General features: G+C 34.5%; 3 protein-coding genes across 3 annotated transcripts; 1 reads left to right on the top strand and 2 right to left on the bottom strand.

Annotated features, from left to right (window-relative positions):
• Positions 1 to 392: 392 nt before the first annotated feature.
• On the bottom strand, positions 393 to 6,319 carry LOC123713176 (probable protein phosphatase 2C 71). The gene is made up of 5 exons (XM_045666722.1): positions 5,706 to 6,319; positions 5,104 to 5,238; positions 4,461 to 4,770; positions 3,766 to 3,936; positions 393 to 3,491 (listed from the first exon to the last, which is right to left on the bottom strand). The coding sequence occupies exons 1-5, from the start codon at positions 6,007 to 6,009 to the stop codon at positions 2,159 to 2,161; spliced, it is 2,253 nt and encodes a 750-aa protein (XP_045522678.1). The 5' UTR covers positions 6,010 to 6,319; the 3' UTR covers positions 393 to 2,158.
• Positions 6,320 to 10,444: 4,125 nt separating this feature from the next.
• Positions 10,445 to 11,260, bottom strand: LOC123713152 (39S ribosomal protein L18, mitochondrial). The gene is made up of 2 exons (XM_045666692.1): positions 10,950 to 11,260; positions 10,445 to 10,853 (listed from the first exon to the last, which is right to left on the bottom strand). Exons 1-2 carry the CDS (start codon positions 11,114 to 11,116, stop codon positions 10,502 to 10,504), a joined length of 519 nt encoding a protein of 172 aa, XP_045522648.1. The 5' UTR covers positions 11,117 to 11,260; the 3' UTR covers positions 10,445 to 10,501.
• Positions 11,261 to 11,406: 146 nt separating this feature from the next.
• On the top strand, positions 11,407 to 27,026 carry LOC123713633 (TBC1 domain family member whacked). The gene is made up of 7 exons (XM_045667391.1): positions 11,407 to 11,818; positions 18,112 to 18,233; positions 19,218 to 19,410; positions 23,213 to 23,396; positions 23,713 to 23,907; positions 24,511 to 24,743; positions 25,477 to 27,026. The coding sequence occupies exons 1-7, from the start codon at positions 11,694 to 11,696 to the stop codon at positions 25,484 to 25,486; spliced, it is 1,062 nt and encodes a 353-aa protein (XP_045523347.1). The 5' UTR covers positions 11,407 to 11,693; the 3' UTR covers positions 25,487 to 27,026.
• Positions 27,027 to 27,501: the final 475 nt, after the last annotated feature.

The following is a 27,501-nucleotide window of genomic DNA, read 5'->3' on the forward strand; positions in this document are numbered from 1 at the left end:
GATCCGAGCGATCCCATCACGATAGCCAATGACAAATTAAAAACCGCCAAAAATAAAATCAGATTAAGGTAAAAAGGCGGTTTACCTATACTTCGTACTTCACTCATTCCAGTGAGCTTCCGTCCTGCCTCCAGGCGACGGACCACCCCGCCACATCCCAACACAGGTCCGAGCCTCACAGGAACACCCTTGCGGTAGTCGAGGGAAAGATCCCTATTCCGGCCGAGCTAGGTTCGCCAAAACAGCCCGAGCTGAGCTGTAAAGGCCCTTAAGGCCAACGATCCATTCCCAAAAAATGAAAATTTTGGAGAGAAATCTGAAACGAGTTCACAAAGAACCTAATTCTTAACCATGTGTATCGGGCGATGTATTTAACAGTAATAAAACAAATGTTTAATTTCATACAAATTTTATTTAAATCAAAAAATAAAGACTACAATTATTCTTTACTTCATTACTAATATAGTTAAAATTTGTTTCAGCTTCACCCAAGGTTAGCGTACTATATCTAGTACATTCAAGGCCATCACACAAAAATATCAAATACATACTCTTAAAACTTAACATTCAATCGCACCTTATCAAACAAAAATTGCATTCTTAATATTGTATGCAAATCCCATACTTTTAAGCTGTGTACGATATGTTATATAACAAGATAAACAAAGAAAGCTTGAGAAACATTGCTCAAGATATTTTCTTGTTTCAATTACAATATAAAAAATTTAGAAACAAACTTACATATAAATTATGGGATTTCCATACTTACAAAAAAATTGCACACAAGTGCGTGGTAAAATCGCATTTACACAATTAGCTTAATAAATTATATTATACTCTTTAACAGTTTACACTGCATAAAATTTTATTTTTAATAAAAATACATAATATCTCATTTTATCAAACACCTTTACCTATGTATTTGTTTAAATCGGTAACAAATGAGGCACATGTCTTTATATGACGTTATATATACAAATTGTAAATAATGGACCTTAAACAAACAGCCAAATACTCAAATAAACCATTTTCAATACAAACTGTACCTAAAAAGGAACATAATTTGATTGGCTCTTCTGTTTTTGCTAAGTCTAAGTCAATATGAATCAGTGCAAAAATTTTACATAAAATTTTTATTAAACGATTATGATTATATAACGGGTAATCAACAAAATAACGGTTTTTGGTTTACACATATCAATGGTTTAATGATCACAATGCATTAGAGTAAATAATGGAGTCTTGAAAAATTTAAAGTAAGACAAAGCACCAAGAGTTAACGAAACATTGTAAGCAAATTATTATTAAGAAGGCTATGCAATAAAAACGACGCTTTGAAGATATTTTTTTAATTTAAACTTATATTAATTTATTTTAGAGAATCGTAAATATAAAATTTAATTTTGCCCTTATATAAAGATTCTAAAAGTAATTGCGTCGTTTACAGAAAATTTCTTCAACAACTGAGTAGATTTACTAAATTATAATTCTTTTTCTAAAAGAATAACCTCATCCAATAATTACTTGCAAAGGAAAACACTAACAATATATTTATTTCCGTGATTTCTATAAAAATATTAATGATTATATAAAATATGTATGTTTTTCCTTCATGACAGTACTGTTGTACAATATATAATTCCTGGCGCATTAATTTTCTAGCTACATAATTAGCAATTCTCGATATTTATGAATATAAATATATTGGAACCGGTCAACAATGTAGCCTCTGCCTTTTCTATGAAAATTAAATTCTCACAATTTACAGTTAAATGCAACACCACAGATCCTAGTATTAAATATAGATAAATAAATATGTATTCATTTGGGCTAACGTCGCCTGGTCCACGCTTTCGTCTTAACTATGTGATACATTTTTGTACTATTGTTTACGTTTACCGTCATATTACAATTAACGAAAGCGGCAATCGGTAGGAGACAACTGAGACGCCGCGAGGCGTTTCAAACTCGTTCGACCCCAACCGATCGAGCTCAAACTAGCGAAAAAATAAAAACAAAACAACAGAAATCTAACCGTATACGACGCAGTCATCTTTGGATACGCGAATCGCGAGCGTGTCGCGGGCCGCGACAGTCGATAGAGTACTTTGGCAGTACTGAAGGCACCGTTGTAACACACACAGGTAACTATCACTAACTATTTGACGAGTCTCCGCCGAAGGCGATTGCGCAGCGCCGGCGAGGGCGCCCAGGGCCCCGACGCGCGCTTACCCAGCACGCGGCCGCACTTGTCCGGCGCCGGCTTTTCTTCGCAGCGCGGTCTCTTGCCGGGCGGCTCGGCTTCGTTGCGAGAGCGCAGCGCACGCGGTCGAGCGTCGTCCGTGGTGGAGTGCACCTCGTGGTCACCGGCGCGTCGAGTGCGCGGGGGACGTGACGGGGGCGCGCGGTCGACGCGAGCGCGGCCTCGCCGGGGGGCGCCGAGGTTCTCCTTCGAGCGGGCGGGCGCCGCCGGGACCCGCCGCGACGGCCCCGGGGCGCGCGCGGAGTTTCCCGCCGCGGGAGGAACGCTCGTCGCGCGCGCTTCTTCGCTAGTGCTTCGCGTCACTTTGGTATTAGAGCGCGTGGCTCGACGCTCGTCGGGCGGCTCGGGCGCGGCCGGCCTTCGTTCCCGTCGAGTCAGGATGACCACTCGCTCCGTGGGCCGTGCGGGTGGCGAGCGCAGCCTCGTGGCGGCCTGACGCGTCTGCGGCCGCTGCGGCTCGGGCTCGTGGTGCGATCGAAGCACGCGGTCATTTGGAGGGGTATCACGCTTCAAATCCCGAAACCGTCGCCCCCGCGTTCGTGCAGGTCCCTCCGTGGGTGAACTGGACGACACTTCGTTAATTTGTATACTGACGTCGTCGGCTTCCGCAGGCGCGTCCCCGTTGGGAGTTTCTTCCGGAGGTAGCGATTGTCGTGGCCCGGAGGGCGGCCTCTCCTCGATCTTTACTTCCGGTATTGCGGTCGGTCCCGGAGAGGGTTCGCGGGCCTCCGAGGTATCTTTCGGGGTAGATTTTACTATTTCGTCGTACACTTCAGATAAGGTGTTCACAACGCGACTTCGATTTAACAAGCGCGCCATAAAATATGATTCAGCCGGATTACCATAGTTCAGTATTGTATCGCTCTCACCTTCAGCGTGTGACACTTCCCGAGGGACCGTAAACCTACCGTCAATGGTCGCACAAGGGGGTAGCGGGGCTCTCTCCGCGTCATCCGTGGAGGGAACCGGTTTGTCGACGTCAGAGTAGCGCGTCATAATTGTGAGACCGTTTTGAGGGACTTTTGCGGGACTATCTCCTTCTCCATTTTTAGGTTTTTCTTCCAGTTTTGTGGGGACGGTTTGAGAGGGTGTTGCAGGTGTCAATGTCGACTGGGGCTTCTGCCCCGCTGTCCGGGAACGGAGAACGGCGGCTCGAGGTGGCCCCGGAGGATCTAACATTAATGTCACAACTGAAGTATTATCGGCCCTCATTCTAGTGTTAGACCATCTGAAAACATTTCTTTAAATACAATATGGAAAAAAGAATAAGAAATTTGCATTTACTCATTTGAGTACATCTTAAAAATTTCATCTTTATCTAAATTAACATTTTTTAACAATATGATTTTGTTGAAACAGGAAATAGTACTTTTTATTCTATATTAAAAACATGGTAATGTTAAAGAAACCTTTTTTTACAAAATACAAGATTTAAACTATAAGTCAGTATTAAATTCAAATAATTATATCATAAGAAATAACTTATAATATATAATGCCTACCTCTCGAGAGCATGATCTACAAGGCTTTTAGATGGATTTAACCAATCACGAGGTTGGTTTCCACAGTTCACTAATGCGGCCTCATTGTGTTTCTCTGTAGCTTGTACTAAGCTTACAGCACCTTCAGGAGATATCATGTTCCATAAACCATCAGTCCCAAATATAAGACATCTGTAAAGATAACACACAATACTAAAATGTGGTGGGAATCCAGACTAAAGGTTAAATTTTTTCATTCAAAATTAGTCTAATTCAGAGATGGTGGTTAATCACTATTGAGATTTACCATACATGGGACAAATTATATTATATCATAAGTATCTGTTGGGCTAGATGAGGCCAACACAAGAACAGGACCACTGGCAGATAATTATAAAAGGCATAGAAATGTTAAACACTGCCAATATTTAGATTTAGGAATATGTGTTTTTTTATGTTCAAAGTAGAATCAGCAATGATATACAATAAAGAAAAGAATTCAAAGCCATTTTCCATTGTTGAACAAACACACACCACAACAATGTTAACTATTACAGAATTTTTAAACAATTCACTTACTAGACCTGTTAATTGAGTTTAAGACTAATTAATTAATTAAGCAGCAGGAAGCAGATTAATTGAGTAGTATTTAGTTTAATCTGATGCCCCCATAAATAAATTGTTATTAATTATATAGTATAGAACAATGTTCTTACCGAAACTTAGATGGATCTATTGTCAAGACTCCAACATCTGGATCAGGACTAACAATGAATTCATCATTCTGTGGGTTATAACTCCACAAATCACCCAATGACCTTGCCACAGCGAGGAATGGTATCTCATCCATGGGGGTATTTTTCTTTATAGGTCCCTTGTGACCAGGTCTTGGTCTGTTCCATACTACTCTTGGTACTCCAGCTTTTGATACAACTTTTCCACCACATCTTTGAATCCTTTCAATCTCAATACTGGCTTCAGGTTTGTGGTCTAATGTTAAAGGTTTCGCTGCCCATTTCTCACAATCTTTAAAAAATAATCAATTATATTCATTCTGATCCACATTTTGTTAAATTCATTAGTGAGAATTCAGACTTAGATACTATATTAATATTGCTAAGTAAACAAAAGTAGCTATGGTGGAGCATGGATAACATATTCACATATATATAGATATCACATATAAACATGGCCTTAGGATGTACCATTACTCAATTACCAAAACTTGACTTAGGTTGAAAATTTCCATTATACATAAAATTATGTTGTTACTTATGGCAAAAGAACACTAACATACTTAAAAGTCCTATAAATTTTCTTACTTTATAAACATTACTATATATTACTGAGATAGCTTACCATCTTTCTGATATCCAAGTACTATAGCTGAGTCTCCTACATGTCCTATATAAATTTTACCACGTCGTATGAATGCAACACTAGCTGTTGTTCCGGCTGTACTAGGTAAACCAGTAACTGTTTTAGGCCACTTTTCTGAAATGTTATAAGTTTATTTTAAAAAGTGTGTTTAAAAATGGAAAACATTCGTTTGTTTATTTTCTTCTTAGGATATTTGTCAAATACATGACTGGTATTAATTGGCAATACTTGACCTCATTGATACTTCATAGATTTTGGTAAGAGGAAACTTGAAACAACATAAAAATCAAAACTGGTAATACAGCTTTCACTTGAACAAAATCCCACACAAATTTCAAAACATGTGCAACATTATTTAGTAACAACTGCTGCAAAACCGATATTATCTAATAGCCAAAAAAAGAGCATCCATTGAAATCTTTTGTCGACTCAATGTCAAAGTATTTTATAAAAAATAATGAGTTCAGCAAGGTCAAGTAAGGTTTCGTAGTACAATCACTCATATCTTCTACAAGGTTGATACATCGTCCTGAAAGATAATAGTGTCAGATCTTGTACATAAAGCTGGCTGTGATATTTACCTACTTCTTTCCACATGTTCAAGTGGGTCAACATGTAACCATTGCGAATTGCTTTGAGAACGTCCTCATCGTTATCAGACCAAAACTGCCGTTGCTTTACTATAGAATCCATTAAATGTTCTTTAGCAAAAGCAGCAGCTTCGCCTCCGCCATGACCGTCGTATATTCCAAAAAATGCATACTCCAAATCCCTTTCATCTTCAGTTTGTTGATACGCAACGGAAAACAAATCCTCCATGTACTTTCTCCCGCCTTGGCTACAGTGGCCAGTAACGCGTAAATTAACACCAATTGAAGCAGGCATTTTAATCACATAGCAAGAAAACTTAACCACAATACGAAACTAATTTATATAATTCCAAACGATTCCACATTTTGCATTTGCAATTAGGAGAGGTGCGAATGAAGCGAGACGTGAGCGAGACTGACGACAGGTCACGTGGACATATTGATTGCTACGCGTGCCCATCACACTAAGGGGGTTTATAGTAAGTAAGAGTGAGACGAATATATAATTGTCAGTACAAATAAAAATGGAAAAAAACAGACGCCATCATGTTTTCCGCCATTTTCGATGTCTTTCGAGAATTACTTTAGTAAATATTAAAATGACAATAATTTAAGATTTAAATTAAAGTATTTTTAAAATTAGGCAATAAATATATTTTCTTTGACATGAAAGCAGAACTTATGAAATTAATTAAATCAATTACTTTTTGACATAGCATTTGACAATTGACGAGCTATTACTTGTTATTGTCACAGGCTCAGGACTATCTCATATATAGATATATTCATAGATAATGCCAACTTGCAAAAGCAGTAAATATTACATATGAAATTGGTGTTTTGTATGGGAGGAACAAAAAGTCGAATATTTTTAAATATAATATATTTAATTAATCAACGTATAAACCATTGTTTTCTATGCACTTTTGCCATCTCATAGGTAGTTCATTGATCCCTTTACTAAAAAAAACAGTCGGACGGGAATCAATAAAATCTCTGAAGGTGATTTGGACTGCCCTATCAGAGTTAAATTATTTCCCTTGCAAGAAGCTGTCTGTTGGAGCAAGGTCCGGGGAGTACGGAGGATGTCTTAGACATTCCAATTGAAGCTCTTCTAATTTGGTAGCCGTCTGTTGAGCAGTGTGTGGTCTAGCGTTGTCCAGCCTAGGTTGTTTAGCCGCTAGCTTTTCCATCATGGTTTGCAATTGCTGACAATAGACATCAGCCATAATAGTCTGGCCAGATTTGAGAAAACTGCAATGAACAATACAGGCACTAGTCCACCAAACGCTGAGCGCTTCCGATTATCGTAAAGAATCCATTTTTCATCACAGGTAATGATTCGGTTTAAAATACCTTCATTATTGTGCCGTTTCAGTAATGTAACGCAGCAGTCGACGCGCGTTTGCCGGTTTGCTCAGTCAATTCGTGAGGTACCCACCTTTCAAGCTTTTTAATCTTCCCAATTTGCTTCAAGTGAATTAAAACAGTTTTATCACTAACACCGCTGCCTGCAGCTAACTCGGACGTGATTTGCGATGGATCCGCTTCCACAATAGCCTTCAATACTTCATTATCAACTTGGGTCTCAGGCCGTCCATGGGACTTGTTCTGCAGGTCGAAATTTCCAGAACGAAAACGTTGGAACCAAAAACGAACTGTGTTTTCTTTTGCAACATTACCGCCATACCATCATTCACCCTTCGAGTCATTTCCGCAGCACTAGTGCCACGGCGGAACTCGTACTCGTAAATAATGCGATACGTTAAGTTTTCCATTTTGTAAAATGAGTGACGCAAACAGAAAAAAACAAATGAATGACGGTCATCGAAGCACAAATACATGAGTACATAATATAAACTGTACAAATTTCAATTTGGAATTCCTTACCAAAGAGGAGAACATCGTGATTAAAGTGGCCAGTACGAAATACGCCAATGTCATATGTAAGGACCTAATATATATGCCTAGTGGTTAAATAATCTAGGGGTAACCTGTCTTATAAATTCTTTGTACTATACATAATTCTGGTGTCTCACCCTTACTGGTTTAACAGAAAACATAAATGGTCATCAAACTTTTTGATTTTTAATGCCTTATTAAGATGCAAAAAAGTAAGTTATTTTTTTCGTAAAAAGTTTGATGCGGATTTCACTTTCGTTATAATAATTTATCTGTTTGTTCTTCACCCTTAAATGTTCTTATATTAAAAAAACCTGGCTCAAACAGTCGACACTAAGGGTAGGTTACTCAAGATAAGGATATGCAGTGAATAAATAATGTTGCCTGATATTGGAATTCGGTTCAACTTTTCTTATAATACGATTTTATAATCTCTTAAAATATTTATTGATAATTTAAATGATGGCGTAGGCAATGCCCTCCAAAATGAGAAACTTGTTAGGTATAAATTTGGTATTTATTAGGATAAGGCTTATCTCTCTCCAAGTTCTTATTGCCTCTGCGCCTTGTATGCCCAAAATATGAGATGATTTGTTGTCGGCATATGGACAGGCGTGTCCGTATGCGTAGTTGGGTAGTATAAGGAATATTAGAGCATTCCTCTATTTTTAAAGATGTTAATTTAACTTGTGATGGCATCTTTAGCCATACCGTTTCGTCTTTTTATCCTGGGAACAGAGAGGGGCTTGGAGGAGTTTTGGGGATGGATCTATTATCATCATTTTGGTTTTTACTCTGTTCACTGCGTGGCTTATATTACTGCTTTCTAGCTCGAGACTTTGGAACAGTTCTTCCATATCTTCCATGGATGAAGACAAGAACTGTGTCATGGGCGTACCGTAAGCTTCCATCTCAAGTAGTAACTCCCATAGTTTGTACCATTGTAGGTACACAGTCAAACACTTTTGTGTAGTCAATAACGCATAAGATTATATGTACCTAGTCTATTTAGTTCCGCAATCTGTCGCTGGGTGATATCCAGGTGTACAGTCCCTAGATGAGTTACTTGGAGGTATTAGTGATGGACGCTGGTAAAGTATTTTTCACAGCAAAACCGCAACAAACACTCGCCCCGATTATTACATTCGCCGATCCCAAATCCACCAGCAAAACGACGAATGCAATCGTCTGTAGTTTCCCCAACTGTGGCATTGAAGTCTCTCAAGATGATGGGAACTTATCTTTTTGGAAGTCTTCAGGGTCGTAGACAGCGTCTCATAAAAGTTCGACTTATTCTTCAGTAGCCAGCGATGTGGGGGTCATGTACCTGCACCGTATGGTGTTAATTTAACTGTAACAATTCGGCCGCAAGCTAGCTTATATCCTACAAGACACTTGTTCAACGATGGTGACCCAATAAAGGCCTCTCGAGTTCCGGGCCTGGAAAATATACTATACTGCCTACGTCCGTTGTAAAATGAGCATATAGTGTTTCGCTTAGGTGAATATTCTTCCGGTGTAGTTCGTCAGTCGTCTTCTACAATTTTTAGTTTGCCGGAATGATTAAAAAAAAATTAATGTCATTTATATCTACACATATATGTCTATTGCGGATTTGAAATCTTCGAAGGTTCTATTATTGTTTTGTCGCGGAGTTTCCACGCGAGCTGCGAAGCGCACCTTAGAAGCATACCTCTATAGATATGACGATTGCGAAAACACTTGCTATGGGCAATGCAATGTTAGGGCTCATAAACTTCCCTAAATGTTAAACTGCGGATTTTAAATTTACTTAGAGGGTAATGTCATAATTTTGACAAGACTGAGTATGAGTACGGAAGTTTCGAAGTTCCCCTATTACCTTGACATAGTATTTTCGGTATTCTAGCATATTTCAAATTGCTAAAGCGTTGTATATTACATATTAAAATTCCGATAAAGATTACGAGCCAAGCCTGCACACATTGCGCACTCAGGTGTTCTAAATATTTTTTAAATTAAGACGAACAGCAGATTACTGCATTCAACCTACCTTCAGCTTGATAATATTTGATATATATCGATAGCTTTGCAGCTGCTGTCTGGGACTTTTTTTTTTTTGTTTCGTAAAGACAGGGATGGCACTTAATAAACAGCTATAATTTCTAATAACGTCTAAAAAGATAGATATGCACATGATGTACTGACTTGTTTGTGGTTTCTTTTTGCTGACCATTGCATGAAATTACAGTATTCTGATACTGGCCAGTTTCACCTACATTATACACCCTGCTTGGCTTCTATTATGTGCAAATTGGACAGAGGCATGTAGAAATTAGAATTATATTTTTTGTTCAATCATTTTGTTGTTCATATAACAATTGTCTTGTTGGTTTTGCCAATATACATATATAACTAGACACATAACTCTGAAAAAGTTACTGAAATCCAGAAAATTTATGTAAGCTGTACCTATTTTAGGATAATCCAGTGTAAAAAAATAATTTAATTTGGCCATACTTATAACACATACATAAGATTTATGCTAATGCATTTTATTACAATTGAATATACTCTATTGTTTAAATATTTTTACTGTCATATAAATAAATAACAAGGTTCTAACTCACACATAACTTACTACTATATATATGTATATCAAATTAATAGTCAGATAGCTTGGAATATCCATAAATGTGAGTACATTTTATATATATTTAGTCCTTTTTTAACTGTAAAATATAATTAGCTTATAGTTTACCTATTTGAGGTTGGCACTTTACACAGTAAATTTTATTATTTTTCTAACTGTTATGTTATATAGGAGGTTTAAGTACATTAAAAACTGATTTTCAAACAAATAATTATGTATTACTAATTTCTATTCTGTAACATGCCCATTGTTATTATTCTTCTATTACTTCCCATGGCTTCTCTGGCCTAAATTGATCCCATGGTTGAGGATTCTTATATACATCTAACTCAAACAAATTGATCCCTCCATTTTCAAATTCTTTCAGAAATTTTTCAATTTTGCTTCCGTCTTGTGGTTTCAGGTCACAATACATTTCTGATATGCCACACTCAAGACATCGTTGTGCAAGTACTCTGCCCAAGTTCATATATGCACATGTATCTACCATACTGTATAATTGTTTTCTGAGGGCCCATTCTGAAGTTTTAGCTTCAACCACTGGACCATTAATATAGTGCACTACTTGTGCTGTTATTGTTCGATTAGAACCTTTTACTTCAAGTCTGAAAAAAGGTAAACATTAGATAAATATACAGATTACAGCTACTTTTTGTTAGGGTTTTTCGTTTTAAGCAAAGTAATTATTTTAGATTATTTACTTGTGCCAGAATTTTCTACCAGGTTTTTCTAAATGATATCCATCAGGTTTTCGTCCAATACGCATTCTTTCTAAGTTTCGAGGGTTCCTATTGAAAAACTCAGCTGCAGCCGACGATGAATTAAATCTTCTCAGTGGTTTGATGAAACTATCTTTTAAAGCGAACATGTCAAAAGTATTAAAGAGTCAACTTGAAACGGCTTTTTATTATTTACTATATACTTCTACTATTCTCAAGACAAAATAATTTATAATCATAAATAAATAACAAGTCTAGTTTTTCCCATTAACCTCTAAATTATGAAGTTTAACAAAAAAATAATGCTATTATTAACAAAATAACAATGTAATTGTCGTTGTCACAGTCAAAAGTGACAATAACGATATGACAAGTATTTTAAAGTTGACATTATTCTTTGATCATTCTCCACTTTTGTTAGTTAGTTGGTTGTCAACTGTCTATAGTAATCTTTTGGGCTTTGGCGTTTATAGTTTTTTTTAATTCGAGGGAATTTGGATTAAATTCTTTATGCTAATTTATAGAAGTATGTTACATTTTGCATTTTTTTTATAATCGCGCTTTGCCTTTTTAGTTTTGAGTAAGTGGTGACTGGCGTATATTGCCGGAGTGTTGTTCGTGCGAAAACTTTAGTATCATAAGTTGTCTTGTTTTTTACGCACGCCCACTGTCGTACCTGAATGGTGTTGTTAATAGTGATGATACAGCTGTTAAGTTGATCTAAACATGTCACTACAGAAGAGTTTGAAAAGTGTTAGTGGTGAGCAAGATACAACATCAATATGCTCTTCTGTCACAACGCAACCAGATAGACATGGATTCTTTGGTGGTGCCCAATATAGTCCAGAACCGTAAGTTATATTGTAAATAAAGTTCATTATTATGGTACTTGTTATGAAATCATCAGCATATTCAACATTTCAACATGTTTTTTCTTTTAACACAAGTGGACATTAAAGTGTTGTTTTCATGTTTTTACATCTGGTTATATCTGCATTTTTTTTATAAATAATAGAAAATGCTTAAAAATTGTATTATGTTTGATAAGAATAATGAGTTTGAAACATTATATTGATCTACAATTAATGTAAAGAGTGGAAATCCACCTTAATTAAGAATTTGGCTATTTTTACAGGTTTTGAGTTAACTGCTGTTTTAGTGTCTTTTAATGTTGTTGTATAGATTCCGTTTATCTGTGTCCTAATATGGATGTCATGTAGTTATACTTAATGTTCTAATGTTACCTTCAATCACTAGATAAGGGTAGTCAATATGTCTTGTTTTAAATAATTCACTGTGCAAACTAAACACATTGTGCATCATACAGCAGCTACTATGTACTATTTGTTCTATAAATAATACCATTTAGTGGGTTAGTGGGTTTGTGCATAAACAAATTTGAATCTAGTAATAAGTGTTAGACATAATGTGTAGGCCCTGAAAATCTTAGTAATAAGGTAGAAGACACTCACTCCGTTTTTTATCTTATTATTAAAAAATACTTATTTACATTGTAAACAATATCACAAAACAAAAATAAAAGATGATAGAGGATGTAAATTGGCAGTTTTACTGTGAATATAACAACTTCCTAAAACATACCTTCCTACCTTAGTTTCTTAAATTACTAAATTACATAAATATATATCTGGCTTAAAAAGTATATTATTATTAAAGTGTCTTTAATTGGTAAATGTAGTGTATTAAATACCTCAAAACTATAATAAAATATTAAGACAATATGTAAATGATTAGCAATAGATTAGTGCCTTATTCCATGATAGCATTATCTAAATAGAAATAAAGTTAAGTCTCTATACTAAAATCAATGCATATTAAGTGATTTGATCTTATTATTAGAACATACATGTGTCAAGGCTATTTGGTAAGCAATAAATTTAATTTACTTCATCAAATTCTTTCTGTGTACTAATGTTAGGTATGCTAATTTGTTTGGTATGTTAATGTTTATTTAACCTATCTCTACACTCCCACAGAATAATAGTGAGAAGGTATATAATTAGGATGCATACTTTGGGCAATTATCAGACACTTTCTATTACATGAAACAATTTTGATGCTTTTGCTAAACAAATATATTCAAAACTGTAAGATTTTATTAATAAAGTCTGAAGGTTGTATCTTAAAATATAGAACCACAATTCTGTATTTGAATTCTTGTGAACTTCATTGAATCCTCAGTTATTTTTATTCTTGTACTTCTGGAAGTGGTGACATGTTAAACCTTACATTAAAATGTTATTAACATATATAATATATCTAGTCTAGCCATAAATACTGAAACACAGTAAAAAAAATCTATTGCAAATAGCATTTATTACTTTCACAGTGTATTAGATCAGTACATAAATATAAAACATAAAAAGCTTATTTAAAGTTGTCTCCTTTGGCTATAATACAGTCCTTTAAACATTGAGGCCAGATATCAATGGAAACATGCACTCTTTCCATGGGAAAATTCTGCACTGTCAATCATACAGATTGTGTTAGGGACTCCAAATTATCATGGCGTTAGAGGAGGACTCTTTGTACCTATTAATGGCCTGGTACACAAATATTTGACTAATACCAAGCGTACAGAGAGTTTCAAATATTGCATTTGGTGCCACTCTTTGTAATGCAATCACAGCGATTCGATTCTCTTTATCACCACACTCCATTTTAATATCGCAAAATATTGTACAATGTATTGGCGCCAAAATGAGAAAACTCAATGAATAATGATATAAAAATGACAGATACTAAATTCAAATGTAATATTTGTTAATTTTCAATTGTAACAGTATCTATGGCCAAACTTATGCCCGCCTTTCACTGCGAGCGGAACGGAACCATTACGGACTCTACACTTGTTACGATGACTTTCATACATGCCGTCTCCGCTTTGGTGGAAGCACTGCGAGTGGAACGGTGGTTCCGCTCGCAATGGAAGGCGGGCATAAGTATATACCTATTTTATATTATAAACTTTCAATTGGTACAGTAGTGGTACATTTTCATAGTTGAACTTTCTTATAAGTCCAATTAGAAATAATGTTGCACACTTTAAAAGCAAATGAATTTAGGAGTCAAATGACCATGAAGGAAACTCGATCAAAAATATCATCTAAAGTACGTTGAACTCGGTATGGCGTACCTAATTTTAACCGTCAGTTTCGGAACCTATTTGTGAAAAGCTAGCGCATTGTAATGCGTTTTTTATTGGTAAAACCATGTATTAAATTTAACAAATGTATGGTATAAAGACATGAGATAATTCGGTCAATTTAGGTATATATTTTTTCGGCTCGAGCGAAGTCGGGGAACTCCCTGCGCCGATTCAGCAAGATGCTTCCCTATCATCTCAACTCTATACCAGTGTTTCCCAATGTGGGGCCCACGCCTCACATGGGTTAAATTTGATTGTTAAGTGGGGCTATTCGAAATTATTTGGAATTTGATTTGATTTTATATTTTATCATTTAAGTAATATTAAAAATTATGCACGATTTTGAGGGTTCATTGCACAGAAAAGGTTGGAAAACACTGCCCTAGGCTATAAGGTAAAATGTGCCGGAAAAAAAACAAAGCTTCGTGGTCCAACACTTGTACACGATCTCTTGATGCCTAATAGCACTTACACATTGTTTGCAGGTAGAAGTCTGACTCCTGCTATGGGGGCCTTATTTAAGACAAAGATGTATTACATTTTTCTGACATCAAGATTTCTTACTTAAGTCTTAATTGTATGTTAGATTATTGTGAATATTAAAATATATTTATGCCAAATCACTAAGATTATCTCTAGAGATACTAAAATTACAAAATATATTAGACTAAAGCGGCGTAGATTAAAGCGTATAAGAAAGTTGTTAATTATATTAAAAAGTTTGGAGATGTTAAAGAGAATACATTGTATAGCTATATTTAAGGAATTTCGAAAGAAAGAAATAAGGTAAACTTGTATGTAGTTAATATGATTATTGCATCGTATAGTTGTGCTAAAACGGAACAATAGCTTTATAATTAATATAACCGATTTTTAAACATACAAGCGTTTAAATTATTTAAATATGATTTACGAGTAAATGTTCATTCGCAGACGATATTAGCGTATGTAAAATATATTTTCTCTACTGAAACTAAAATAGGGCCACTGTTTTTTTAAGTTTATTCCTGCCTCATATTCTGTCTGCATTGTACAGTTACGGTAACTCAAAAGTGAAAAATATAAAATTCTACAAGTGCAGCTTCCGATTTTGAAACTATTACATTATATTCGCAGATATTTCATGTTGGAATTTCAAGTAGAATGAACTAGATTTTTTAATGAGTAACGGCGGAAATTATGATTGACTTATTTTATAGAAGTTAAAAATTGTTTAAGGTTGTTTGCTTCATTCAAAACTTGACTATTTTGCCATATTAGTCACATGTTTACTTCTGTTATATTTAAGATCTGCAAAAAACCTGCAAAAAAGTGAGACTGGAGAACAAACAAAAAAACAACTACTTAAAATGATTCGTCTTCATAAATATACGTAAAACGGAAAAAGTAATTGGTCAAAACACTTAAAAGCGATTGATTTGTAACGAATTGATTCAACAAATCGTTCTTTTTTAAAATGATAACTTCAACTAGTACACTATCATAGACTTAACGATAATATACCATGCGGGTGCTGGCAAAGGCGGAAGTTCCGTACCTAGTGAACAAGATTTTCCATAAAAAGTTAAACTCCAATTGAACCGTTTTAAAATCACCTGTCTTACTTACTACACACGTCTTACTAACAGCGTAAACACAATTTGACAGAAAGGGACGAAAGACTGATATTATATTTTACTAACATATGCCTGCTTAAAACATATTAATGCAGTATTTACTTTCCATTGACTATAAAAACCATTCCCATATCATTCAATGGCTTATAACGCGTGTCGTAATAAAATTCTGAGAAATATCATGAATGCACAGGCAAAGATTTTAATTACTTTCACTTGTTTTTGAAATGAAAATGCATGCTCTAATTGTTTAATTGTATTTATTCGAAAGTTGATAAGATTTACCGTCAGTTTATATTGTGATAATATTGTAAAGTCTATTTATCTTTATTGAGTACTGCAAACTGGCTAAATGGTAAATTTATAAATATGGTTTTAAATTATCTTTGAGGTAACTAAGCATGATATTTAGTTAGGTTTTAATTTTTTAACTACTATTAGTATTATTATTAATATGTAGTTATTTTTATTTGCTGGCTTTATCCACTGGAAACTTTTATGGTGTCCCTTTTCTAGTACCATCTGTATTTGGTCCAGTTATGACGAGGCCTACCCAATTCGACTTTACCATTCGCTTTTAATTCATTCGTTCTAAAGCTAAAACACCTAAGATTTCCCTTTCGTATATTTGTCTATGTCCTCTTTTTAACCCTGTAATGTTATTTGTATAAAAAATAATTGTTTACGCAATGATTTTAAACTACCTTAGTGACCTACCATAAATACTGTAATGTTCTGCAAAGTTTGTACAGTTTGAGTCATTTTTAAATTTGACGAAGGTCAATGATATGTTAATCATGATAGAAGCCGCGTCTCCGAAGTATGAACAGAATTAATTACGCTCTATATAATTGTGTTATTGTCTAAACTATTTTTAACATAAAATTTAAAAAAAAACCCTATTTAGAAGCCACATTTTCGCGCTATGATGGTATCTGTATGATTAGATTCTAGTTTGACATACGCCAACGATTTTAGGGGTTTATATCATATTCGGAGCTCTAATAAGACGTTCGTATGTCAAATCTAATATGTTATTGACATATAAATCACACTTAGTCCAAACTCTGAATCTGAACATATACGTTTTCGAACGAGTTTTTGTACTATGATTGTATTAGTATTGGTGACAAAATCAATGATAGAACAATAATTGTTATCGTATAGAAATATGAATGACCTATATTGATTACCTTCCCACGATATATCGATTCATTGATAAACAGTGACGCAGTGTTTATTTATGGCGATAATATTATAAGCTATCAACAAGCAATTCAATTATAGTTTATATTTATTGTATTAATTTTTTAAATCTTTAGAAAATCATGTGAGAATGGAAAGTTTGGCATTATACATTTTGGCTAGTTTCGATGAGGTGGTCGTACTGAGGAATAGTTCTCGTTTCCGGGTGAAAAACATAGAACGCTACACTTGCCTATGACGTTCTTGCTGTTATGAAATCATCGAATGAAAATGATTAACGAAACAGACCCATAAATGTGTCGGCTTTAGGCACACCACAATTGTGGGTTATAGGATATTAATCGCTTGCATAGTTGCATAGATTTTTTTATGAATTCAGTTCACAGATATCATAACATATTTTATTTATCACAGCGTAAACACAATGAGATATTAGAAAAAAAAAATAACTATAACAGATTATTTTCTAGTGGCTATAGAATATACACAATTTTTTTATATTTAAGTCTGTTAAATATTACTTAGCTATCAAAATTCAACCGTTATATCGTTTTTCTAGGCAAGATGGCGTCGTATTATTCCCTATGACGCATCATGCCAGTAAAAATATCATTCTTAAATTACACAAATACACATGTATTTTTTTCGATCCATGCCATTAAACTCCAAGATACTTACACCCTGGATACTCGCATGATATTCGTGGTAGAACTTTTAATTATATTTTTATATTATTGATTCTATATGAAATACAGAGTATATTTGAATTCCTACCGCTATTAACATGATTGCAAATGTGAATGGTTTTGTCGACTTCTGTCTTGTGGAAAGTCACACAGGAAAGTCCAAGTAGACCAATATCTGTATAATAGGTAGGTTTGATTAATAAAGTATTATATAGACGACAATTTCCTTGCTGTCCTTGAATTCAATGTGTTTGACATTAGTGTTTTGTCTATAAATCTATAATACTAAAAGATTAGACGAGAGTTCTTAAATGGGTAGCTTAGAATAAAGTAGCTATAAACTTGGTATGACATTTATATTACTTTAATACTTTAAGATCATCCGACATCTAAGCTTGCTACGTGCAGAGGATGAACAGTATTTTTTTAAAATACATATTTAATTATGGACTTTACATTAATTACAGAAAGAGGACTGTTTCGCCGAGTACAATATTGAAGCGAGAACAGAAATGGCTACGCATGCTTAACAACTGGGAGGCTTTTATGAGCAAAAACTACAAGAAAGTCCGAGAGAGGTGTCGGAAAGGTAAGCTTTATTATTTTCTAATAGATCGAAAAAAGACTTTCGAAAGTGCTTTTAAAGAGTGTTAGATTTCAGCATATAAGTGTATCAAATATACTAGATTCAGGAGCACTGTTTAAGATTAAACTGGGGATTCAGGGCCTGAGTTTGAATTCTGGCTGTGCACAGTTAGTTCTTTGATTCTCTGTTTTCCAATGCAGACTTCTGCGTTTAGGTTTTTTATGATTTGTGCATCGCCAACAGACATAGACTTTTTCAGTGGCTCGTCGTTGAATCACGTATTGCAGTGCAATGCAATGTCACTCACATATATTCTATATTTATTTATTGTCTATGAAATCGATACAGAAATCTAAAGGCATGACCATATGGAATAAAAACTGTGACTCAGCTGGCTAAGCATAAGAGGGCAAAAATATTATTTCAATTATTCTAGCACTAAAAAGTTGACGAGACGTCACAATGCATTCACAGAGACTCAATTAAAATTTTCAACTTAATTATCATGCCCTGGTTAATGAAGTTAATTAGCTATACGCTCATTCCAGTATGTAAATAACCGACAGTTGTGCAACGCTCCTTATGTCTTTTTCATCGTGGGAATACTGGAATTATATAGTATTTTCACATAGTTCATAACACAACATACGAACACACGGAAAATGCCATTTGTACTAGGTTTTCTTAGTCGGGTTAGTCTATGAAACTTAGCATAGATAAAAATATTGTTTTTCACCCAAATTTTCTAATTTTCCTGTCTTAATCTTAATAGCAAAGATTAAAATTAGAAAGTACATCATTACAGTTAACTTTACGCCACATTTGCGACGAAATTGTATTATTTCGTATAAGAACGGTTATATGTTAAGCGTCATTCGCCTGTCATACTATTTTCCCTCTAATATATTGTGCTTTCATCCATTTACTTCTATAATAAATCTTCCTGTTTAATACATCAATCTTACTCTTTGATTTATACTATTATAGGTATTCCGGCATCAGTCCGCCCTAAAGCTTGGCTATACCTCTGCGGAGGTCAGTTACTGCTGGAAAAACATCCGAACGAATACGAAGAACTCCTCCAGGCGCCTGGGGACCCCAAGTGCATGGAGGATATTAGGAAAGACCTGCACCGACAATTCCCTTACCACGAGATGTTTATACGGGAAGAGGGGCATGGGTAAGTACGGATAATGTTAATTAGGAAGAAATTATAACGTTACGCATAAATTCGGGAGGGTTCCGGCATTCTGTCAGGGTTACTTAATTCATAAGTGTAAACTATGTTTAAACAGGAAGAAACCTTTATTTATTTTAAAAAGGAGGAAATCTTTCAAACGGTTCGTTTTGTTTTCTAATATTTCATTCTATTCCGGGAAAAGCAACGGATACGTGTTCGTTAAATTATTTTTAAAATTCCTAGAAACTATCTTTCACAATGTCTCGGAACTCTACTATGTGTACGTTGTGTGACCAATGCAACATGATGAAATTCCCGTATTCCGAGAGTGGCGGGCACATGTTCACGTCTGTTTGATTGTTTCTTTTACGTCAAGTAAAAGTGACATCTAGTGGATTGCCAACCCTATTACTCTTTTCGCGAAATCCAGGACCTTCAACTTATACGTCATGTTCCTAAACTGTTGAAACTAAATTTTTTGAAACGTTTATGATACTCTTTGGCCACATAATACGCTAGGATTAGTCACATAGGCGACTAATTGTCGTATATTTTCTTTCACCCATATTTTATGAACTCATAAGTAATTGTTACCAATAATTGTAATGATTCAATTTGAAATATTGCGTGTATTGTAATCTCGCATGCAAAACTGTGTCTTGTATTGCCAATGTTGCCTTGATATATACTATGTCATTGCACGCGAATAGAATTTTTCCCATTTTAGTTGTACTATCAGTTTTATTAGTTTTCATGTCGAATAATAAATGTGTAGTGTGTGAAGAATTTTCCCGTTTACAATCATCTACAAAATTTATAAGGGTCAGTTGTCTGGTTGACCCAATCAGACATTGTAATTTATTGACGTTAATTCTATTGCATTTTGTGCAGTCATACGAACAAAATGTCTGAAATCGGCGTTAGGGCGATAACACACCTGTTTTTGTTGATTTTTGTGTTTTTTTACTTTCTATTTTTAATGTATCATCTTTTTAGTTTAGTTTCTCTTTTTTGTTCCTGTTTAGTTTTGTCTTAATAACTGTATAACATGTATTTTTGCATTTCTTGCCTATCTTATGTTATCTAACACATTTTTTTTCTTTACTCACTGTGGTTGCCTGGAAGAGATCGCTCGAAAGGGATAAGGCCGCCAGTTGCCCTCCTTTTGATTCAATTATGTTTAATTTTTTTTATATTGTAATGTAACGAAGTGTTAATAAATAAAAAAATAAAAAAAAATGATTAACGCTATACTATACTATTATAGATTTTCCGCAAAAAAACACCCTTTGTGGCTACTTCCCTTTTCGAAGACACTCCTCTTAACCCTCAGCCTCAGCCTCAGCCAGCATCGGAATACTTGGCGTTGACATATCGAATGACGTTCAGTTTCGCAGTCATTTGGAAGGAAAGGCTCAGCTCAGCTTGTGTGCTCAGCAAGGCGAGACGGTACTTCACTCCGGGCCACCGCTTGCAACTCCATTAAGCACAAATACGGCCCCACATGGAATACTGCTCTCACCTCTGGGCGGGATCTCCCCGGTACCAGCTCCTTTACTTGACCGTATTCAACCAAGAGCGGCCAATCGCTCTCCGACCGGCTTGATCCTTTAGCGTTGCGTAGAGATGTGGTGACCCTGCAGCTTCTACCGCATTTACCACGGAGTGTGTTCAGAGGAGTTGTTCGGATTAATACTTGCAGCTGAGTTTCATCATCGGACGTCGAGGCAGAATACGAAATTCCACCCGTATCACCTCGACGGCTGTCGTTTTTAAGGCAGTTTTTGCCGCGCTCCACCGCTATGTGGAACCAGCTTCGCACATCTTTCCCAACTAATTCGATTTAGGGTCCTTGAAGAAAAAACCGTACCAATTCTTAAAAGGCCGGCAACGCAATTGCGAGCCCTCTGGCATTGAGAGTGTCCATGGGCGCCGGTATCACTTAATATCAGTTGAGCGTCATGTCCGTTTGCCCCCTGCTCTATAAAAAAAATATAAAAAGAAAATTTGTGTTGTTTTTCATCTTAAAAACAAGGATCTTCTTAGTAAAGAGTTTGTAATTTGATTCATTAAACGGGTCTCAAGAACTCTCAGTCGTCAGTCGTGCGCCTTAAATACTACTCGATTACAATAATAAATGATGTGTCATAAATTAATCTTTTGTAAACAAATACGGGTTTCTGATACAATTATGACATGATCTATTTTTTGTATTCTGATTTGATTACATACATAGTTCATGCAAGTATGTTACTGTTTTGTCATCGTTGTTTTTTCGTTGGTTCGTGCATTTTTATAAAATTTGCTTGGTAAAAATGTTAGTTAGAACATTATATAAGTTTTTATATGTTGTAATTAAGTAATCAGATTTTATTATTTATATGATTTATTTATTACGTGAACACGATAAAAATATAATTAAGTCATAAAAAGAGAACAAGAAAAATAAAATATCTACTAGCTCCTAGCCGTGACTCGGTATAAAAGAGAACGAAGAGTTAAGAAGTGATCTTATTAGAGAGATATCAAAATTCATCGAAATAACTTTCGAAAAAAAAATTGCGATAGAAATGGATTCAAAGTAATAGCCATCATGCATCAATGTTTCACATAGAATGGAATATAATAAATAGAACTGTTCTAATATTTGAAACTATGTTGTTGCGCTAAATATACTTGCGGGGGGTTCCAGGGACAGGATATGGGGGATTACATCGATGACGTAATTGCACTCAACCTATCAATTGAGTCACGAGTTATGTTATATACATATTTTATTAAATAATTAGAAGTGTAAAGCAAATGTTAGCAATCATCGCACACTTGAAGCCAAAATGAGAGTTTTCTTCTTTAGTTTTTCCCACAATCATAAATTGTAATATGACATTCTTGTTTCCGACAATGTCCAAAAAGGTCGACTACACTTGTATTGAAGTGTCACTTTAAGAACTTTTTCACTTAGATTGAACATCCCTACAGCAACCTGGCGGTTGTTGGCGGATGTTCAACCGAACTTATCAGAGAGTTAATCGAATCTCTAGACAGTTAATTAAAAATCGATATTCAATAAAGTCGCTAAAGTTCCGTCAGACAAGTGAATGAACGAAACGTTTAACGAGTTTCCGAAACGTTGCTAGGCAACAAGACTAACCTAACCTAACCATTAAAAATAAAGCAAAACACGGAATTTCTAATCTCTCAGTTCTTCACCATCACGCCGAAATAACAATAACAAATGAAATAATCATGGCGGGGTCTTGCTTTACCATCTTGTTTTGCATTGTTAATCAACACGCTGGCTTTCCGTCAGACAGATAGTTAAACGTTTTCGACGTTGCTTTATTCAAATCAAAATGCTAGCGACTTTACTACTTTACTGCAACTTATATACTATACTATTGATTCATAGATATTTAAAAATTCAGGGCTATTGAAATCTACCTATTGTTTACCAATAACACCGCTTAAGTACTAAATACATGATAATGATCTAACAATCATGCAGGACATAACTATCCTGTACACAATTAGACTATTTATACAAACCTGTGATGTGGTGTGAGATAGCGGCGGAGAACTTGTCTATTAGAAAAATCAAAATGATCACGAAACAGATACAAAAATCTGAAGCCCAAACATAAAAAGCTGTAGCGCCATCTAGTATGCCTATTATACAACATTATATTATATGCTTAACTTTTTATCTGCAATTATTTCACTAATACTTTTTATGCCATTTTATTTTATATACGTAATATGAAATAATTATTAAAGTAATTAATGTTTGATGTGTCTATTTCAGTCAGCAAGAGTTATTCTCAGTACTGAAGGCGTATTCAGTATTAAACCCTAAAGTGGGCTACTTCCAAGCGCAGGCGCCGGTGGCCGCGTTTCTTCTGATGCATATGCCCTCCGTCCAGGCCTTCTGGTGCCTGGTCAGCATTAGTGACAAATACCTTAGTGGATATTATAATCCTGGCTTGGAGGTTAGTGCAAATTATAAGCTTTCGTAGTTGGTAAGCAATTGGGACGAGTTATAGGAAAATATTTTTAAATTATGTTCATATTTCTGTATTCCAGGGAAGTATTTTGCAATTATAGGTCAATTAATCTGCACGTTATGATGAACATGTATATAAATATCTTTTATAAGTGACGTTCGCAAACGATCCTATAAGTTATAAAAATATTTTATTAATTTTGGTTTTTGGAGACAAAGAAATTGAAGAGAAAAATAAAATAATTTTTAATATTAACCTACTTTTAGTCATTCGATTTCAAACACAAATCTTATATTAAAAGGTGCTCCAACGTGATGGTGATATACTCCACGCATTACTCCGCCGTACAGCACCGGCTGTCCACCGACACTTGGTGAAACATCGCGTGGAACCAGTTCTTTACGCAACAGAATGGTTTCTTTGCGCTCTGACGCGCACATTGCCATGGGACAGTTTGCTACGTGTGTGGGACTGCTTTTTGTGCGAGGGCGTTAAGGTAAGATTTATCTTTTGCGATTTGTTTTTTCTACCTCATCTATAAGGTAATCAGCCTTTTAAACTTTTGACACGCTGTCTATTTTTGAGTCTTAGACGTGCTGGCTTTCTCAATGTTCTGCGTGGGTTTGAAGGCATAATAAGATAGTTGCGCGCCTATTATATGTATACGCTCGCTATTTCACGTCTATGAAGCGTGGGTGTATAGAAAAAAAATAACTTTAACATCCATTAAATAGTCAATAGATAATAATATAGTTTTTTTTTACCTTTTTATAATGTAGTAAAACGAGTGCTTCTAGCATTAGGAGAAAAAAATTACGGATTGAAATAATAAAAGAATAAAAGATATATTATATATATATATATTCACTAATAAAATAATTAAGTGTTAGAATTTTATGTTCTGTTGGTCCACCTTGTTGCTCCTAAAATTGATGGCTTTCAATATTTAACTATTTACCTAGTAAGCAACCACAATACCAGTTTAATGACGTCATCTACTATGTCTTCGCGAGAGAAATATTGGTTCTTATTTTCAGGCCCAAATGGCATTAATATTGCTATTTAGAATTTTGGTTTTAAATCAATGTATTTATGCCAGGTCCTGTTCAAAGCATCACTAGTGGTCCTAGCAGGAGCCCTAGGCCCCGCAAAGGTCAGAAAACGAGCGAACGGCCTTTGCGAGACTCTGGAAGTACTTCGTCACCCCCCGGACAGCGTACTTGGGGAGGAATACCTCATGTACCACATGCAAAGGCTTAACCTGACTGAGGAAGACTTTGAGTTCGAGCACCAAAGGCAGACCGCGCGTCGCCGGGCCATGGCTAATAGAAGGTAAGGTTTAAGACTTAGGTTCCGCTTTGTCTCCCGGACACAATTTTTATTTTGACTATTTTGACGGGAAATTTACCAGAAATCTAAAAAGATTGTTCTGGCGTAGTTTTTTCACTTTTTTTTGTCTCTTTCTATCGAAGTTGGTTTACGATGTGGTAAAAAGAGGTTATTTTTTTTATTTACACTTCGTTACAAAACAATATTTAAAAAAAAATTGAACATGATTAACTCAAAAGGAGGGCAACTGGCGGCCTTATCGCTTTCGAGCGATCTCTTCCAGGCAACCACTGTGAGTAAAGAAAAAATAAAAATATATTAAATTACATAAGATAGGCAAGTAGTGCAAAAATACATGTAATACATGTTATTAAGACAAAACTAAACAGGAACAAAAAAAAAACAAACTAAACTAAAAAGATGATATATTAAAAATAGTAATATAATTTAAGATAAGTCTTATGTCAGTTAGTAAGAAAGTTAGGGTTACGATGTGGACAGGTAATGTTTGTACAGAAGAAGAGTTACTTAAAAATACTATAGTTTGACCAATAATTTTTTTAAATTAAGCGGTAAATGTGGAAAAAATATTTTTTATACATCATTCGCTGTCTGTCGTTTATATTTAACTAAAATATTTTAATGTTATTCATCGTTGCTAAATTAACTTTGTACCTAAGTGTTTATAATACCTATTAATGTATAAATTGGTAATAAAATAATTGAATCTTTACAGTGGTAGCTGATTCAGCGAGTGTTCCTACAAGCGTTATTCGAAGAATAACGCCAGGGACATCTTTCATACACTGTAAGGTGCTTGGACTGTGTGATAGTGCGTGGGAGGACCAAATCGAATTGACTTGTATATATGAAGTTTTGTATTATTATCTATGGTTACGTCTGTCAGGACTATGCTCTATGGTCGGAATGATTCCGATGTGAAAAAAAATATAATCATATATATTTATATATATCACGTAATCTCAAGCTTTCGAGATTTCGAATTTACATTTTTCTATATATTTTCTTACGCTTTTCGTATATTAACTTTCGGAATTATTTTTCAATTAATGTTCTATTCCATATTTCTTACATTTGTATATTTCGTACAAAACATCACTTTCATTAGTTTTTATTTGAATCACCACACTGTTACAAATGAAATGTTATTAAAATAAATTACAAATGATTTTAATAATACATAGTATTTTTTTATTATTTCTAATGTGTGGTAATTGTTTAAATGTATTATTTAGTACGGTATGCCTCATTCAAAGTATTAACTGTTAGATTAATTTGCAAAATAGCACATATAACGTAACCTCGTCTTGAACTAAATGCGGATTTTTCATTAGCGTCTGTTAAGTTCATACAGGAGTCGAGTTATCACTGCCTGACACATTCCTATTTTTTTTTAATCTGGTTTAAGATGTGCTGTTTTGGCATTAACTTATAGTGTACACAATTTTTAATTTATGATGTAGCTATATTAGTTTAACGGAATCATATCGATTTTGTATTGTATTAAAATTTTATGATTGTAATATTCGTGATTAATCAACAATTATTTCCAAGTGAACGTTTCTGCGTGACACGTTTTCTTTGTGAATTTTTGTATTGGCAACACTTCCATTGTCAAGTAAGTGTAAATTATAATAAAATGTGATAAGTCGTTATTTGATTACATATCCAATATAGGTGTTTGCAAGGGTATTTTGTGTATGACTTTGAAACATCCTGTATAACCATTATTTTGTCATATTAGTCGTAAGTGTTGATATAAAAATATAGGTATATGAAAGTACAATTAGGCTAATGTTTGTGTTAATGGGTGAAACAATATTAAATTATGGTTGCAGAGATTCTATTTAAATATATACTTTGAATAGTTTATTTTAGAATTGGATACACTAATATTCGTCATTGATAAAAATTATACTTTTGATATGCATAAGTTTCGCTATAAAACAACGTTTTTACCCTGACTTTGTCTAGCTAGTCTTTAGTTTCTACTTTTGACCAACTTTTTTTCACCATAACTATAGTTTCACCCGTTTACATACATTCTGTAATAATCTATGGAAAGGGATTTCGATTCGCAATATGCTTTTTTGTCTGTATATTTTAGTGATTTTGAGTATCATTTAAAATAATTTGCACAAAAATAACTAAAATACAATGTTGTGTTCTTAGATATATGCATGGAAGGATGGATTTCTTTTCATATCTTCATATGATATGATTTTGGAAATCTTTAAGTGTTAAATGTTGAATGAAATTTTTACATTTTATTTTCTAATTTTAACCCTTATTTTAAGTACTATTTACTTTATTGATTAATTAAATCAATGTAGGGATTGAATGTTTTTAATATATAGAAAAAAAAGTTTAGTATTATTATTATATGTTTTGTGCGTAAAAAAGTAGTGTTAAAATTTCATTCAAAGGTTTTTCTCTGCACAATCGAATGTAGGCTATGATTTGATTAAGTTTGGTGCATAATGATTTATTTATTATTTATTTGGGCGGTTGGTTTGTTTTCACGTTTCTACTTAATAATATGTACCTTTGTATCTTTTCTGTACTTTTATTAAGATATTTAATATCGAATAAAGCCAATTCGGTTCAGCATAATATTGTTTCGAGCAAGTTCCGTGCAATAATATGAGATTTTATTGTTTTTGAGTGTAGAGTGTTTTTGTAGAGATTTTTATTTACTGTTACGATATAGGTTTGGCCTCATATAGCAGCTTTATAATTA

Source organism: Pieris brassicae, chromosome 8 (assembly GCF_905147105.1).
Source record: "Pieris brassicae chromosome 8, ilPieBrab1.1, whole genome shotgun sequence".
Classification (NCBI taxonomy): domain Eukaryota; kingdom Metazoa; phylum Arthropoda; class Insecta; order Lepidoptera; family Pieridae; genus Pieris; species Pieris brassicae.

Coding starts and splice junctions, on each gene's coding strand:
- LOC123713176 (XM_045666722.1), bottom strand. CDS start 6,009: ATGCCTGCTTCAATTGGTGTTAATTTACGCGTTACTGGCCACTGTAGC. Junction 5,239..5,705: donor GAACATGTGGAAAGAAGTAG/GTAAATATCACA, acceptor ATAACATTTCAG/AAAAGTGGCCTAAAACAGTT. Junction 3,937..4,460: donor ATAGATCCATCTAAGTTTCG/GTAAGAACATTG, acceptor TTATCTTTACAG/ATGTCTTATATTTGGGACTG.
- LOC123713152 (XM_045666692.1), bottom strand. CDS start 11,116: ATGTTCGCTTTAAAAGATAGTTTCATCAAACCACTGAGAAGATTTAAT. Junction 10,854..10,949: donor GGTAGAAAATTCTGGCACAA/GTAAATAATCTA, acceptor ACCTTTTTTCAG/ACTTGAAGTAAAAGGTTCTA.
- LOC123713633 (XM_045667391.1), top strand. CDS start 11,694: ATGTCACTACAGAAGAGTTTGAAAAGTGTTAGTGGTGAGCAAGATACA. Junction 11,819..18,111: donor GCCCAATATAGTCCAGAACC/GTAAGTTATATT, acceptor CATTAATTACAG/AAAGAGGACTGTTTCGCCGA. Junction 23,397..23,712: donor ATTATAATCCTGGCTTGGAG/GTTAGTGCAAAT, acceptor TTATATTAAAAG/GTGCTCCAACGTGATGGTGA.